This window comes from Zea mays, chromosome 7 (genome assembly GCF_902167145.1).
Source record: "Zea mays cultivar B73 chromosome 7, Zm-B73-REFERENCE-NAM-5.0, whole genome shotgun sequence".
In the NCBI taxonomy this organism is placed as follows: domain Eukaryota; kingdom Viridiplantae; phylum Streptophyta; class Magnoliopsida; order Poales; family Poaceae; genus Zea; species Zea mays.
Genome location: NC_050102.1, coordinates 113,944,565 through 113,962,078, shown reverse-complemented (window position 1 = coordinate 113,962,078; position 17,514 = coordinate 113,944,565). Strand labels below are relative to the sequence as shown.

Below are 17,514 nucleotides of genomic sequence, written 5' to 3'. Positions count from 1 at the left end.
TTTATAAAATTTTGACTACAAATAACTATTTTGTTATTTAGTTTTGGAACCTAATATTTATATGCGCCAATTTATCATAAAAAGTACTTTTATAAAAGTATAAATGTATTAAGAGTTCATTTGTATTTTAACAAAAAACATTGGTCAAAGTTATATTTTGGAGACCGTGTCGTTGTCCTAAACGACAACTAATAGGAAACCGGAGGGAGTATATGGATGTGCTAAATAACAGGCTATAAAGATCCTTATAGCTCGTATGTCTATGTTATTAAACTTGCTCTTATAGTAGCTAGCTAGCAGCAATTGTTAATTTCTCCAGCAAACCAGGATGTCTGAGAGGAGACCAAAACTACCGGCCGGGGTGGTGTTCAGGGTTAGGCCGAGGGTAGTAGACTAGTACTAGCTTACTGCTGGTTGCCAAGTCTCCAGAAAACACGCGACACTGTCGGCGGCGACTATTATTAGCATATGTGAGGACTGATGACTAGTTACCGCGAGCGATTACGCGAAATCTGGGTTGAAGTCATGAAAGCGTACCGGCTCTCTCGCTCGTTAGGTTGTGCGGCGATCCCATTCGTCGTCAAGCCGCGCATTTACAAATCCCGCCCCTGCCCCCCAAAAAAAAAGGGTCGAGTGATCGCGATTGCCAGCTTCAACTGCCCTAGCTAGCTACACCACGTACCTGCCCCCTAGCTAGAGCTTAGCTTAGAACTCCTCCTAGCGTGGAGATTCTTTAGGCTGGTCGATCGTCACCGAGATGCCGCCCCGCACGGTCAGCATGGCCTTGGAACAGTTGCTTGCCTCAACGGCGTGCCTCTGGATAGAGAGCATATACGTCGTTTTTTTTTCCCTTCTTCTCACACACTTCTGAAGAGTGAAGACCAACAACCATTGAACGAAGCAGCATGTTTTGGGATGAATACATGCTGTGCATGCCGTGCGTGCGTCTGAGTTGAGCCGCTGCCAAGTACAACGGAAAACATGGTGGTTTTTTTTTCTGGTTGACTTCAGTTTGGAGACGGTTTATTATTATTATTATTATTATTACATTATATATATATATATATATAAAATAAAACCACATTGTTTACCACTATACATCTATAGGTATATATATATATATATACGAGAGCCTAGCTGAACGCCAGCTCAGATCATAGATCGACTTGAGAAGCAAGCTAGCTAGCTGCAGACGATCTGATCGAATTCCCACAAATTAAGCTGCTTTTTTTTGTGCTCGTCGTAAGGCAGCAATTAATATATACTGCATATGTCCTTGTATATTAAAAGTCCGTTCAGTTGAGTTGACCGTAGTACGTGCATGGCATGCTGTTTTGCTTTGCTTACGCTTGAAGAGAGAGCGAGAGAGAGAGAGCTTTTGCATGCAATCATGCGCAGAACACTGTGCATGCATGTACCTCCTGATCGACCGTCAATTCTACCGCACATATAACGTACTACATATGAATAATTGAATATATACCGACCTTGAGTCTGTTGCAAACAACTATATATATCATGACCAGACCCCACTCCGTTGACACTTTCATGCTTCTATGTACGTATATAGATCGGTTGTAAAAACCACGCGGTACAGTTGGTATAACCTAACACCCCGTTTGATCATTGGAATTGAATTTCATTCTAGTAATAGTAATTTAGATATATATCAATTAAGCTAATTCGGTTTTATGTAAAATATTTTGTATATCATTATTAGCAAGATGTCAGAGATATTTATGTGCTACATTTTTATTGTAGAGGAGTGAGACGAAGAGTGTCATGTAAGTTACTAAGTATAAACAAATTCTACTAATGCATAAAATCATTTTCCCGTCCTCCACTCCATGAATTTGAGATAGACCTATATCTGTGTTGACGCCTTTTCGGAGCGCCAAACACTCAACAAGAACCGTGGCGGTGCTCTCTGGTCAGGCGCGGACGGTCTGCGGCCTGGGGCCGGACGGTCCGCGACCTGGCGCAAGGGCTAGGGTCCTCTGCCTGACGGCCGGACGGTCCGCGCCCTGGGGGCCGGACGGTCCGCGCGTACGCAGAGGCGACGGAAGTCGCTGGCGGTGGCCTGGATCTCGCTCCCGGGAGGGACCCCGTCGGGGAGGAGAGATCCTAGGTGATGTCTAGGCTCGGCAGGCCGACCTAGACTCTTCTAATCGGCGCAGAGTCGAAGAGAAGCGAGAATTTGGAGATCGAGAGGCTAAACCTAAACTAGACTAGAACTACTCCTAGGATAAAATGCGGAATAGAAGTGTTGTTGATTCGATTGATTATGATTAATCGGTCGTAATCCTCTGCTTTTATAGAGGAGAGGGGCTGGACCCGTTACCAACAAAACTCCGAGCAAATCCCGCGATTTTCGCCAACAAACACAGCGAAAAACTCGAAACCCTAATCTGTTCTGCGCGTGCGCGGACCGTCCGGCCTCAGGGCCAGACTGTCCGCACCTCAATTTGGTGCCCAACATATGCCCCCCTGCCTTTTGGTGGAGCTGAGCAAACCAAAAGCAAATAACTCGATGTGATTACATCGGTTCTCTTAGGCATCTTGCCACATACTAGGATGGTACTGCTTAAGGAAACGCCCATTCAAGGCTTTGGGTAAATCTTTGCCTTGTAATGTTTGCAATAAATAGGCGTTACCAGACATTACCTGTTTTACTCTATATGGACCCTCCCAGCTTGGCGACCATTTCCCAAACTTTCGGTCTTTACTCCTTAGAGGCAGGATGGTCTTCCACACTAGGTCCCCTACTTGAAATGACTTTGCTTTGACCTTCTTGTTGTAGGCCCTGGCTACTTTGATCTTGTCCTTTTCTATTGCTCCCAAAGCTATCACCCTCTTGTCGGTCACCTCATCAATATTATCCATCATTGAATTATAATAATCCATGACGGTTAGATCATTTTGTCTGGCGAACCTGACAACATTCAAGCTTATTTCCACAGGCAACACTGCTTCCTGCCCATATACAAGCTCAAAAGGAGACACTTTAGTAGCACTATGTTTAGATATTCTGTGAGCCCATAAAGCTTCGGACAAAATCTTATGCCAATACTTAGGATTATCAGATATCTTCTTTTTTATCAAGTTAATCAATGTCCTATTACTAGACTCGGCTTGTCCATTGGCCTGAGCATAATATGGAGATGAATTAAGCAACTTAATTCTATATAATTCAGCAAATTCATGTACCTCCTTTGACATAAAAGAAGTCCCTTGATCTGTAGTCAAGGTCTGGGGAATGCCGAATCTATGAATAATATGCTCAGTTATGAACTCAATTACCTCCTTGTGTGTCATGTTCTTCAGAGCGACGGCTTCAGTCCATTTAGTGAAATAGTCAGTGGCAACTAACACGAACTGATGCCCCTTTGATGACGAAGGATGAATTTCTCCAATAAAGTCTAATCAACATCCTCTGAATGGCCAAGGTTTGATGATAGGATGTAATTCGGCTGCAGGGACCAATTGTAGGTCGCCGAATTTTTGACACACTTGGCAACCCTTGTAGTACTTGAAACAATCAGCTGTCATGTTAGGCCAATAAAAACCAGACCTTCGCAACAGCCACTTCATCTTTGGAGCCGATTGGTGGGTACCACAAATTCCTTCATGTACTTCGGCCATGGCCAATATAGCATCATCTGGGCCCAAGCACTTAAGCAGAACGTCGTTGACTGTTCGGCGGTAGAGTTCATCACTCATCAAGACATACTTGAAAGTTGTTCGCCAAATGTTCTTATCTGTCCTGATATTAGGATTTCGTAAATAATTAAGTATAGGTGTCCTCCAATCACTTGCATCGGCTTCATTATCAGCCGAATCAATTAAGAGAACATTTCTGGTAACCCCGGACGGTCCGGCGTCTCGACGCGGACGGTCCGCGACCTGGGGAATTGGCCCTGCACCGATTATCAGATTTTCAGTGTTGTGAAATCTCCCTCGCTTTATCCGATAACCTTATGCGTCTTGTGCCAAATTGTTAGCTCTATGATTCTCAACTCTAGAGATATGCCGAATACTGAATTCGTCAAAAGAATGAATTATACCCCAACATTTTCAAGGTAACTATTTAGAGTACCATCAAAACATTGATATTCTTCTAACACTTGTTGGACAACCAGCTGAGAATCATCAAATACCTTTACATGTTTTACTCCCTTACCATTTAAAAGTTCTAAGCCGAATAGGAGGGCCTCATATTTGGCTTGATTATTAGTGCAATAAGTTTTCAATCGGCTAGAGAAGTCGAAGGAGACATTACTTGGTGAAACAAGTACGATGCCAATTCCTTGCCCTTCATTGCAAACCGATCCATCAAAATATAAAGTCCAAGGAGTAATAGTAAGGTATGACATGTCTAGTTTATGAATGTCATTAATCCGATGTTCTACAATGAAATCAGCTACGACTTGGCCTTTCATAGATTTCAATGGTTCATAGGCCAAGTCATATTCTATGAGTGCATAAGCCCACTTACCAGTTCTACCACTCATAATTGGGTTATACAACATGTATTTGATCACATCGGCTTGACCAGAAACAGTGCAATGACTAGACAGTAAATAACATCTACATTTGGTGCATGCATAAAACAAGCATAAGCATAACTTCTCAATAAAAGTGTACCTTGTTTCAGCATCCACCAACCCTCGGCTTAGATATGTCACCACATGCTCCTTCCCCTCCGTTTCTTGTGTCAGAACAGCCCCAATGACCTTATCTTCAGCTGCAATGTATAATCGGAATGGTACTCCTGCTCGTGGTGCTTTTAATACGGGAGCCGAAGATAAGTAATTTTTGATGAGATCAAATGCTTCTTGCTGTTCTGCCCCCCAAGCGAATTCGGCATCATTCTTAAGCCGAAGAATAGGGGTGAACGCATCAATCTTCCCGGCTAGGTTAGAAATAAACCTTCGTAAATAATTTACCTTGCCGAGAAACTTCTGTACCTCGACCTTACAGGTCGGAGGTCCCACATTCCGAATAGACTTGATTCGGTCAGGGTCTGTCTCTATACCATGTTCATGGATGACAAATCCTAAAAACTTACCAGCCGACACTCCAAAAGCACATTTACGTGGATTCATTTTCAAACCATATCGACGCATTTTATCAAAGGCTTTGCGCAAATCAACTATATGAGAACTAAACTCAGCCGATTTGACTACAATATCATCAATGTAAACTTCCACAGTGTTTCCTAACAATTCATGGAAGATCAAATTCATAGCCCTCTGATAAGTAGCAACAGCATTTTTCAGACCAAATGTCATGACAACCCACTCAAATAAACCAATGAAGCCTGGACATATAAAGGCCGTTTTAGACGCATCTTCTTCGGCCATAAAAATCTGATTATATCCGGCATTACCATCAAGGAAGCTAATAATTCTATTTCCTGATGCATTATTGATTAATGTGTCGGCTATGGGCATGGGATATTCATCTTTAGGAGTTGCTCTATTTAAATTGTGAAAATCAATGCATACTCTAAGCTTACCTGAGTCATTCTTCTCCACCGGCACAATATTGGAGACCCACTCTGTGTATCTGCAAGGTCTGATAAAATCAGCTTCTAGCAGCCGGTGGATTTCGTCCTTGATGCGTGGGAGAAGATCTGGACGAAATGTTCTAGCTCTCTGCTTGAAAGGTCTGAAACCAGATTTAATAGGCAGCCGATGCTCTACGATCTCTCGGCTTAATCCAGGCATCTCAGTGTAATTCCAAGCAAAGCAATCTGAATATTCCTTCAATAGACCGATCATCTCATCTCTAGGATCGGTCTCCAGGGTTTTGTTTACAAAAGTCGGCCTTGGAGTTTTACCATCTCCTATGTCAATCTTCTCCAAAGGATCGGCCGATGTAAACCCCTGTCCTAGTTTATCAAGATCTCTGAATTCCTCTATCATGTTCCCCACAAAGGAATTAGATGATCTTTGTGTGACGGCGAACTTTCCGGTCTTGGGGACCGGATCATCCGTAATACTGTCTTTTTGCTGTGATAGATGTTCGGTCTTAAAGTCCGAACCTTTTTGTGAAAGACCAGACCATCCGGCCTTGGAAGCCGAACTGCTCGTGATCAAAGACTCGCGAACTTTGTGTGTATTCATCATTTAAACTTTATTTAGGATTTAGCCGATTCTCCATCGGCTCTAGCATTACAGGAATGAAACCTTTCTTATCTATACTTATAATTGATAACAGAAAAATCTACTCCTGTGAGACATGTAGCAGTCTCATAAGTCCAGAGTACAGGGGCATCGGCCACAGCGATGCAGGTCGATACATCAGCATGTACTTGTTCTATGTCATCGCCTACTCATTGTATTAACATTTGATGTAATGTAGAAGGTATACATTGATTGGCGTGAATCCAATCTCTGCCTAGGATTAAACTGTAATTTCCTTCTACATCAGCGACGAAGAATGCAACAGCAAGGGTCTTAGTCCCGATGGTTAATTCAATGGACGTGACTCCCCTGGCTTTGATCGAACTATCAGTTCCAACACCGCTGAGGGTCATGTTGGTCTTGACAAGTTTGTCATCTTGTTTACCTAATTTTCTGTACAATGAATAAGGCATTAAATTTACAGCCGCCCCTCCATCTACCAACATCTTAGCAATCGGTATCCCATCAATGTGACCGCGCACGAAGAGCGGCTTTAAATGATTTATCGATTCCTTTGGTTTAGTAAAGGCAGCTTCTTTAGGACCAAAATCAAACTGGGCAACAACAGGTTCATCGTCGCCGATAATAGTACAATCGACGGAAAATATAATAACATTTACATCCATACCTGGGTGTTCTGGAGAAGCCTCGTAGTCGACCAGGTCTTCTCCCAGCAGGTCATCCTCTTCCATTGATGTCGGCGTGTCGTCGGAGGCTTCCTGGCGAACGGCGGACGGTCCGCGCACAAGGGCCGGACGGGCCGCGCCTGGTGCAGATTGTCCAGCCTTGCTGGTCGAGCTATCTGCCATACCTGCAGGGTGCTGCACAAGTGTGGCCATTTGTTTTTCCTCAACGGCCTTTGGTCTCCATTTCTTTTGTGGTGGTGGGTACTGTGGATGTGTGTCATTGAATATCTTTTTCGCCTCCTTCTCCTGGCTCTCCTTTGCTCTTAGGCGCTGTAATTTCCGCTTTTGGGACCGTGTCAATTCCGCTGGGCACCATCGAGGCATGGAGTATTTTGGATCAGCTGCTTTGATGGTAGCCGTATCCTTTTTGGTTGTGTTGGCCGATTCGCCAAAAATCATCGGCCTTTATTGTCTTCCTGTATGACAACATCTGCAGTGCCTATTTTGATGATGTCCTTTTTCGTTGTTCTTTGAGTTGCTACAGGCATATGCCCCCTGCCGGATTGGTCGGCCTTGGAGGCCGAGTAGTCCGGCAATCTTGTTGGGCCTATGCCTGGTGACCGGATTCAACATCGCTCAATCGGTCTTGTACTGGCGGCGCCAACCTGTCAAAAACAGATGTTTGGGGTGCCCCCCTAGGCGGGGTACTGTGGCATCCCAAATGGATATGGTGGCATGCCCCACATTTGATTTGGGACATATGGTGGAGGTAAGTATGTGTATGGATATGGCATAGACGGATAAGGGGGTGGAGGTGTACATGTCGGTATGTTAGGTCTCAATTGTACAGTATGACCTTTCATTTCTTCCGATTGGTGGGGTGGTCCAATCGGCCTGACCTGACGTTGCTCGTGAATGGGTGAGCGGGGTCGCTTTGCTGGCCGGTCACTGGGACCGGCCTTCTTTTTCACGTATTTAGACAACAATTGATCGAAAGTCGGGCCAGGCTTGACCAGCCGACCAGCTGCTTTAAATGTATTTGTTTTCCACGTACCTATCTCTGGTCGTCGTGGTTTGAAGGTACGTGGCCGCTGCGAGTCCTGAGCACGGTCGGACCGTCCGCTGGAGTTCTTCGGACCGTCCGGAGAAGCGTCGGACCGTCCGCGTTTGGATGGCGGGCTGTCCGCGATGCGCAGCACGGGTTCCCGCAACTGTCTCCCTGTCTGCGCTTGCCCCCCAGTGCTAGAGGCTATGATGGTCACATTCAGAGTCTCCCCTCCATCGGGAGTCTTCTCGGCCACCACTTTCCTGCAAGAAACTTTACAATCCCCATTGGCCTTTTTAGCATCGTCGATGATTGTTTCTTTGCCTTTGCCTTTATTGGTTGTGTTTGGCCGAACCAGGACTTTCTTGCCCTCGAAGTCGATCATGTTCATCGGAAAGGGCTCTGTATCCACCTGCATTTCCTGAAATTTCAATCGTCCTTCGTTAATGGCCGATTGAATCTGTCGCTGAAACACATTACAATCATTAGTGGCATGAGAAAATGAGTTATGTCACTTGCAGTACGCACGACGTTTTAGCTCGTCGGCGGATGGAACAGTGTGATTTATTTTAATATTGCCATTTTTGAGTAATTCGTCAAATATTTTATCACACTTACCAACATTAAATGTAAACACCTCCTCTTGCCGTTTCTTTTGAACCGGCTGTAAGGAGGAACAAGCCGAAGATTTGGCCTGCTTTGGCCAAACCATTTCAGCAGCATACACTTATGCTGATTCGTCATCTGAGCTACTTTGGTCGCATTCTACTATATGTACGTTGTGACGAATTGTTTTAGCAGTTTCTTTGCTCCGGCTTTCACAAGCCAAAGCTCTCTGGTGTAACCGTGCTAGTGTAAAAAATTGGATGCCTTCTAATCTTTCTTTTGAATAATATCGTAGACCATTAAAGGCTAATCCTGCTAGCTGTTTTTCTGCTAAATGAATTTGGAAGCATCGGTTTCTTGTATCTCGGAATCTCCAGATGTAATCATTAACCGATTCATCTTTTGCCTGTCGCAATGACACTAAATCTACCAAATCCAACTCATAGTCACCGGAGAAAAAATGATCATGAAATTTTTGTTCTAGATCCCCCCATGATGAAATGGAATTAGGAGGTAAAGTGGCATACCATGCAAACGCGGTTCCTGTTAGAGATAATGAAAATAAACGTACGCGAAATGCCTCTGTGTCGGCCAATTCTCCCAATTGTGCTAAGAACTGGCCTATATGTTCGCGCGTGTTTTTTCCTTGATCACCCGAAAAATTTGTGAATTTGGGTATCCTAGTTCCCTGTGGGTACGAGTGGTGATCAAATCGGCTGTCATAAGGTTTCCGATATGATTGCCCCCCAGGGACCATGCTTACTCCGAGCTTATCTCGGAACGCCCTGGCTATTTCTTGCCTCACTATATCAATGGCAGCCGGTGCAAGACCACCGGCTCTCTAGTCAAACATAGGTGGGGTTGGTTGGGTGTTAGTATGTTGTCTTTCCCCCCATTGGTTTGAGCTATGTGGTGCATTTCCATTTGCCCTATATGGCTCATAGGTTTGATCGTTTCTTTCCGTCCTTCTAGGCGGGGCCGGAAAGCTTTCCTGGGCTCTGGATCTTGAATTAATGGGCTGGTGCATTGCATAGTGTGATGGGAAGTGTTGCTGGGACGGGTGAGGATTCAGGTAATAATCCTCCTCAAAAGACTCATGCGCGGACTATCCGGATATGTACCCGGACCGTCCGTGGTTATACACGGACTGTCCGTCGTTGTATGCGGACCGTCCAACTGGGTAGTTTGGGTTCTGTGACGTATGTGGTGGCTCGGGTGCATGTCTACGTAACTCATTAAAAATGGGCCCGGTCGTGGCTGTTCCGGACGGTCCACGCTCACGGTCGGACGGTCCGGACATGTGCAGATCGGCTGATTTACTGCCGATTTGCGGTTGCTCAGGGTACGTGTCCATCGGCATCCCGTAAAGGGGTTGTGACTGGTCGTGACAACCTATAGCCGATGTATTACGCGTGTTATCCCCTAATTCTACCTCGTGTGATGGAAAATTTGCAATGCTAGATTTGTCAAATGCACGCGCTAATCTCCTATAGTCGTTTTGCATACCCCCTATAATATTTTGCATTTGCTCACGCTGTTCATCTACATAATTCTTAAGAGATTATAGTTCGTTTGTATTACTTACATTGGGGATATCTGGCGTGGGTCGCAGTGAAGCCGGATCCGTCGCCCGATGTCGAACGACTTTGTTGTTCCTGTCCACTTTGAAGTTGGGCAAGAACCTTGCTTTTGCCTCCTGGATCATCTGCTCCTTATGCTCCTCGAACTGGAGCTGTTCGTCAGCCGACAAGGTTTCCCAAGTCGACTCTATGATGTTGCTTGGAGAGACTTCAGAACTATCCCTCGAACCGGCCATTGAGGGCCGATTTGATAGGTCTAAATATGTCATCCCCAGCGGAGTCGCCAAAAAAGTGTGTTGACGCCTTTTTGGAGCGCCAAACACTCAACAAGAACCGTGGCGGTGCTCTCTGGTCAGGCGCGGATGGTCCGTGGCCTGGGGCCGGACGGTCCGCGCGTACGCAGAGGCGGCGGAAGTCGCCGGCGGCGGCCTGGATCTCGCTCCCGGGAGGGACTCCGTCGGGGAGGAGAGATCCTAGGTGATGTCTAGGCTCGACAGGCCGATCTAGACTATTCTAATTGGCGTAGAGTCGAAGAGAAGCGAGAATTTGGAGATCGAGAGGCTAAACCTAAACTAGACTAGAACTACTCCTAGGATAAAATGCGAAATAGAAGTGTTGTTGATTCGATTGATTATGATTAATCGGCTGTAATCCTCTGCTTTTATAGAGGAGAGGAGCTGGACCCGTTACCAACAAAACTCCGAGCAAATCCCGCGATTTTCGCCAACAAACACAGCGAAAAACTCGGAACCCTAATTTGTTCTGCGCGTGCGCGGACCGTCCGGACCGCGGACCGTCCGGCCTCAGGGCCGGACTGTCCGCACCTTAATTTGGTGCCCAACAATCTGTACATTGGAAAGTGGTGGAATATCAAATTCCAAACTAAATAAGTTATTTTTATTGAGTGAATTTCAATTCCTCTAAAATGAGGGATACAAACACTGACCCGTAAGAAAAAAACCGGTCCGGTTTCAAAAGCGTGAATGCATGAAGGATAAAAAAAATAAAGAGAGAGACGCTGGGCAAATTACGTGCGCAAAAAGTTCACGAGTTCAGGACACGGCACCGGCCGTTACTATTACATATTTAGACCATGTTTATAACATCTAGAGCTAATAGTTAATATACTGACAAACTGTTAGCTAGATTTGAGTCAGCTAATAAACTAGTTGTTAGTTGCGAGTTAGGTATAGCAATTAGCTATACATAGTATTAACTAGCAGCTAACTTTAAGCTGGCAGTGCCTTAGATTATGTTCAGCAGTTACCTCTAAATTTTTCCCCTTATATCCCACTCACGTGCCACGTTAGCGTTCTCTTTCCCCCTATATCCCACTCACGTGACGCGTTAGCGTTCTCTTTCCCCCTATATCTCTACGATCTACAGCGGTTCCCCCTATATCAAACCTCTATACCCCACCACATCCATAAAATATTATTTCCCCTATCTATTCATCATCTATTACCATTTTTTCTCAACTATCAAATACATATATGCACCGAAATCAAGGCAAGGGGGCAGCACAACGCTACCATTTTTCTGGCGCTGTAGTATGCTCACCGCTAGTACTGTAGCAATTGTAGAGGTGACCGGTGAACACGCTCACGTGGAACTGTATTCGCCACGGCAAGGGAGGGGAAGGTTGGCGGGGACCATTGAACGTAGTCTTATATATATTGCCCGGTAAATGCTGTCTGCCCGCAAAAATGCTCGGGGGTAGTATAGTCTATAGGGTAGCACTAGCAGCAGTTTTTAAGCCAAAACGAAAGCAAACGTAAAAAAAAAAAGAGAATAAACTATAGAAACAGCAGCTAAGCCGCCCAGCATGCCCACCATTCTCTGAACCACGTACGGTCGGCGCCCTGAGAAAATAAACCTGCTTCTTTTTTCTACTTGTTCCACGATCCCTTAGTCAGATATCGCTTGTAAACTCGCAGGTGTAGCTAGCAATACTCTATTGTACAAAGCAGCTGCTAGCGATGAACGGACAGACAGGGAAGCAGAGATGGATCAGAGAGATGTCGTCGCCCGCCGACGTGGCACATGCTGCATGGACGTACGTACCTACGGGCATCACGGGCTGGCGCGCGCTCCCGTGACTCGTGGGGCTGCTTGCTTGTCAGCAAGCTAATTAGCAACGAGCACGCCCAGCTAATAAACACTAGTACCTCTCAATTATTAATCAGCTTAATTTGGAGACTAACTATTTTCATGCTACGGAACGGGACAGAGCCGGTGACTGTCTAGCTATAGCTACCGCAAGATCGATGATGATAGTATGATACATAGATTATTAGCTACATAGTACTTCCTTCGTTTCTTTTTAGTTGTCGCTGGATAGTTTAATTTTGTACTATCCAGCGACAACTAAAATGAAACTGAGGGATTGTCGAATACTTGTCGCTCGCGCGTCAATTCACTACACCACCACCGAGCACCGAGGCACCGACGACTAAAAAAGAACGCCAGGGGCCTGATATGCTGCTAGCCTGCTATACTGCTACGGCAGTCAGCGCACCACCGTTCGTCCGCCATTTGGGCGTCGCTAGCTGTTTAGTTTACACAGTTACTTCAAACGCACGTTGCGTTCAGCGTGTGTGCGCGCGCCTGCACCGGCAAGATCCCCTGAAATCATGCGCGCGCCGGCATGCATGCATGCATGCTACAAATCCGGCTTTCCGGCCTAGCTCGGCTTAATTAGTTTATACCACAGCTAGCTTTTCTTTGACCATCCATCCATATGCAACCACCCACAAACTATATACATAAATATATGACACCGTTGATTTTTTTTATTTTTGAAAACTTTGATTCACTTGTCTTAATCAAAATATTTATTTAAAAATATAAAATTTTAAATCAAGCATAAACTACCTTAATCGATAAAACAAATAAAAAAATAAATGATAATTCATTGTTTTGAATATGAGACGAGTTGTTAAAGTTAAAAAAAATCAACGGTATCATATATTTATGAACAGAGTGAGTACTGCTATATTAGTATATATTATTCCGGTGTGTATGGTTTTAGATCTGCTTAAGGCCTGATTTGGTGGTAAGGGATTCCGAGGGAATCCATAAGAAGGAATCCCCTTGTTATTTAAAATTGAATTGTAAGGAGATTTCTCTCCTACAAATCAGCCCTAATTATGTTGATATCGCGATTCGCGCGCGCACACACAACACCGTGCGCGTGTTCCATCATGACTGATGATGATTGCAATAAAGGACGATGATACATGGTACTACGACGTTGGCGATACGGGCGTTGTAGTGGTCGGTTAGTTGCCCAGTCCCGATCTCGATCTTCTCTCGTTTTCCCATCATCGTTTCTGGAAGAAGGCCGTCACTTGTTCCTGAGAAAGAAAAAAGAAAAGAAAAAGGGTGAAATCGGGGGACCGGCCCAGCACTGAAAAAGCACGAAAGGCAAATGAGAAAAAAAGGGAAGTTAATAACAGCGGCAAGAAAAAAAAACCTGGCCGTTTCATATATGCGTGTGTGTACACACTAGGGCATAATCCTCTTCATACCTCTAGAGTCTAGTACGTACCTAACATACGCACCGACCAACCGACCACCGCGCGTATAATTCTGTGTGCATGGTAGCTAGGTGCTGCATATATACGTACAGAACAGGCGAGAGGTCAGCTAAGCTAGCTAAATTTAGGGGCTAAATTTGCGAGCGACCAAACTGATAAAATGAAGTTTTCAGAGGAAACATCGGTGTGCGTGCAATGCAATGCAACGACACACGGAGACCTGGACCAAATGAAGACACGGCCTAGTAGCTAGAATAATCTGCCTTGATCAATCTTAGTTTGCGTAGTTAATTAACTGGTCAAGGAAAACCTACTTATCTTGCTCGAAACCTGGAGGAAGTAAGAAACGGTCGGACCAGCAGTTGCATTGCAGTTGTAGGTAACCAAGACTGACCAGAGAGGGGCTTACACGCACCAAGATACGCGCGGCGCGCGGGAGAACCGGTATTTGTGTGGAAACTTGCGTCGATCGTTGGATCGAGATCCGACGGCTCGGATTTATCAGCAGAGGTTAAGAAAACACGGGCATCCGTTTTCTGTGCCGCATCGCCCATCGGAAGAGACAGGACGATGGAGATTTGTTGGCACCAAACTCGATGGAGAGGCCCCCCAAGGCCCAAGCGCAGCGGACAAGCTTTTATAACTGACCTGCTCGCCTCTCTTTCCTTTCCCTCTCTCTCAGCTAGTCCTCCAAACCCCCACGTACTATACTACGTACGTTATTAACCCCACCTCCCCAGCAGCTAGCATCTCCTCGTCGCTAGCAAAGCAACACCCGAAGGCCTGCGGGCGCGCGGCGTGCGGCCACGCCACCGCGCCATGGGCAACGCTCTGGCGGGCAGGCGGCGCGCGGCCAAGGTGATGACGGTGGACGGCGCCACGTTCCGCTACAAGACCCCCGCGGCGGCGTGCGCGGCGCTGCGCGGCCACCCGGGCCACCAGCTCCTGGAGTCGGAGGAGGTGCGGCGGCTGGGCGTGCGCGCGCGCCCGCTGGACCGCGACGCGCCGCTCAAGCCCGGGAAGCTCTACTTCCTGGTGCAGATCCCCCGCGGCGGCGCCGGGGACGGCGACGACCCGCGCGCGCCGCGCAAGACGTGGTCGGGCGCGCTGCGCGTGGGCGCCCGCGAGCGCCTGGAGGGCCTGATGCTGTCCCGGCGCACCGTCTCGGACGTGTCGTCCATCCTGCCGCCGCCCGCCGCCGCGCGCCTCGCCGCCGCGTCGCCGTCGCCGTCGCCGCCGTCGTCCGTGGAGGTGGGCGCCGACGGCGCGGTGCGGCTGCGCATGCGCCTGCCCAAGGCCGACGTGGCGCGGCTGATGCAGGAGAGCCGGGACCCCGCCGAGGCCGCCGAGCGGATCATGCAGCTGTGCGTGGCCAGGGACCAGGGCGTCGTCGCAGCGCCGCCGCCCTCCGCGCTGATGTCCGGCAAGAACCCGGCGCCGGCGGCGGCTCCAGCGCCGGCGTTGAAGAAAGAGGTGAGTGGGCATGCATGCATGATCCCTTCCCTTGCAACAACAACTCCTCTGATCGAGTTGCAGCTTAAACACACAACTGCAAGGCCACCTATAGAGCTGGTTATAGGGAACAATTAACCAATCATTATCCCGAAGCCGTCCCGTGACACTAGTTGGACTTAGCTAGGAGTAGGACACGGGCAAAACCAAATGCGCAAAGACGACGGCGCATCGCGATCGTGCAACGTACTGTTGCGACGCAAAATCAATAGGAAACTTATGGGCGCTCAGCTCGTTTGGAAATTGGAAGACGACGACAATGGAACGGATCGGATGGGCTGTGGCTTCACTCTCGTGCTCAGCTTTGTTTTTGTAGTAGGTACTCACTGCACTTAACAAATCCAGCGTCGTGCGTGCATGCCAGCCCTCCTTGTACTACATGTCAACTAGATAGCCCAGCGCGTAAGCTTGCTTGCTTGCTAATGGGGTCCACGTCGCATGAGGGCGACCACACGCGTCCGGCTAATCGCCCCTGCATGTGCCTAAGATTCCGCGTCTGTGTTAGACTAACCCCCGTGTCCCCGTCCGAGCCATTGGCAATTTTGCCATTATCATTTGTGGGCTTCGCCAGTATGCCATCGGACCCACAAATCATAGACACAGACGGTCCCACCAGTCATAGACACGGGATGGCATAATAACAGGCAGCCAAATTTGAGAGTGGCAAAACAGCAAATTTCTCGTCCCCGTCCCGTCCGGGCCCCTTGGGATTATCATTCATGTTACGATTGGTGACGAGAGTTCACATGGTCTGGCCCACCCTACCCCCTCCGGCCAGGTGACGTTTTCAGACGTAGGCATGCCATCATCTTCCTCATGTCTTTCATTACTTCTACTGCATGTAATTTTTATTTCACTACGCTTACGAATGGTACATGTATAACGTGGTACGGTGGGGTAAAAGATGAGGCTAGTGTGTGTGGTTGCCAAATAAAAAGACACGTGCACCACTATTTCCAAAGAGATGGGACTGCACATCACGGTGCCTTAAAATAGTGTTTGCTCCTCATCTCCTCTTTGCTTTCCTAGTAATGAAAGGGGCCGCCCTAATAGAGAGTTGGTAGGAGTTATTAGTGAACCCGATTAGTTCAGTCAAATCGCGATAAACAAAACAAATCCTCAAGGGACACGGTCAGTCCTTGCAGCGTTTACTACCTCCTGACGTCGAGCTATATAAGTCGCTATTTAGCAACACGGACAAATTGAAGGACAATCGTGGACTGCAGCTTTGCTTCTTTTTTTTCTTCTTTTTTCTGGTAGCACGACTTTGCTTGGTGTTAGAAAAGGAAGGGAGAGATCGAGTACCGATAATACATAAGATTAGTGATTTGGTTCACGGTCGCAACGCTTTCTTTTCAAGGGAAACCGTTGGTTTGTCAAAGGGCTTTAATTTCCAACGACCCGTCCCGGCCCCAGTCACTCCGACTACACCAAATCAAACGATGCCTTTCTGTGCATCTGTTTACACATGCAAGGCGTCGATCGTGCTTTCTTAGCTTACTGTTAACCTGATTTCACATTCTGGATTTTTTTTCCCTGTCCCCTTGTTGCAGAAGCGAACAAGGTTCAAGGCAGTCCCAGACGAGATCATCGGATGACAAGCGGAAGCCTTGAGATCGAGTACTCCTGTTTTTTTTTTCTCTCTCTTCCCCTGCTTGATCGCTTGTTCATCGGCAAGATGCATGGGTTGCTGGGGTTATCTGGAACATGAGAAGCCGCTCTGGCTTCCTATCTAATCTCCCCAGCAATTCTCATCGCGTCCTAAGTCTTAGGCCAGTCGCCATCTACGTACTTCAGTCTTCGTTCTCTGTTTTCATAGGTATGGAAACGTAGCAGTATAGCACTGTAGTAGTTAATTAGGAAAGCAAAAAAAATGACGAAGAAAAATATGCTAGCAATATGTACCGTACTGGTGTGATATACATGGGGCATGTACAGCCACCTTGATCAGAGGGTCAGTGTGAATGAAACACTGAATCAGAATGTATATATTCTATGTTTGTATATTTATAACTAGCCACGTTTCTTTCTCAGTTTACTCACTGCTTTCCAGTGCGCTTATGGGTGCTATTTACCTTGTCGTACGCATGTGTTTTGTACGCCGCCCCCTTTTGACCGGTGGTGCTTCTGATTCTCCAAACTGCGACGTCAGGTATAAATCTGGCCGCGCCGGTGACGAAAGTTGATGCGCACCACCACCACCAGTCGTCCAGTCCACCACCACGCCGCACTGCTACGCTAGACTGCTACGACGACGCCGACCCGTCGCCACGCGCGCATGTGCGGCGCATGCATGCGACCACACACAAGGCCCGCGACACAATCGCATGTCGCTTTATCCGGCGCGGCGCCGCCTTTCCGCCACGGCCGCCCACGGCTATCGCCGTCCAATCGTTCGATCCTCATCGATCCTGTCTT

General features: G+C 47.2%; 2 protein-coding genes across 2 annotated transcripts; one reads left to right on the top strand and one right to left on the bottom strand.

The window, feature by feature from the left end:
* Positions 1-13,116: 13,116 nt before the first annotated feature.
* On the bottom strand, positions 13,117-15,370 carry LOC100501866 (uncharacterized). The gene is made up of 2 exons (NM_001196507.2): positions 14,317-15,370; positions 13,117-13,401 (listed from the first exon to the last, which is right to left on the bottom strand). The coding sequence occupies exons 1-2, from the start codon at positions 15,067-15,069 to the stop codon at positions 13,369-13,371; spliced, it is 786 nt and encodes a 261-aa protein (NP_001183436.1). The 5' UTR covers positions 15,070-15,370; the 3' UTR covers positions 13,117-13,368.
* Positions 14,270-17,133, top strand: LOC107604626 (uncharacterized). The gene is made up of 2 exons (NM_001323503.1): positions 14,270-15,057; positions 16,650-17,133. The coding sequence occupies exons 1-2, from the start codon at positions 14,404-14,406 to the stop codon at positions 16,692-16,694; spliced, it is 699 nt and encodes a 232-aa protein (NP_001310432.1). The 5' UTR covers positions 14,270-14,403; the 3' UTR covers positions 16,695-17,133.
* The last annotated feature ends 381 nt before the right edge of the window (positions 17,134-17,514 follow it).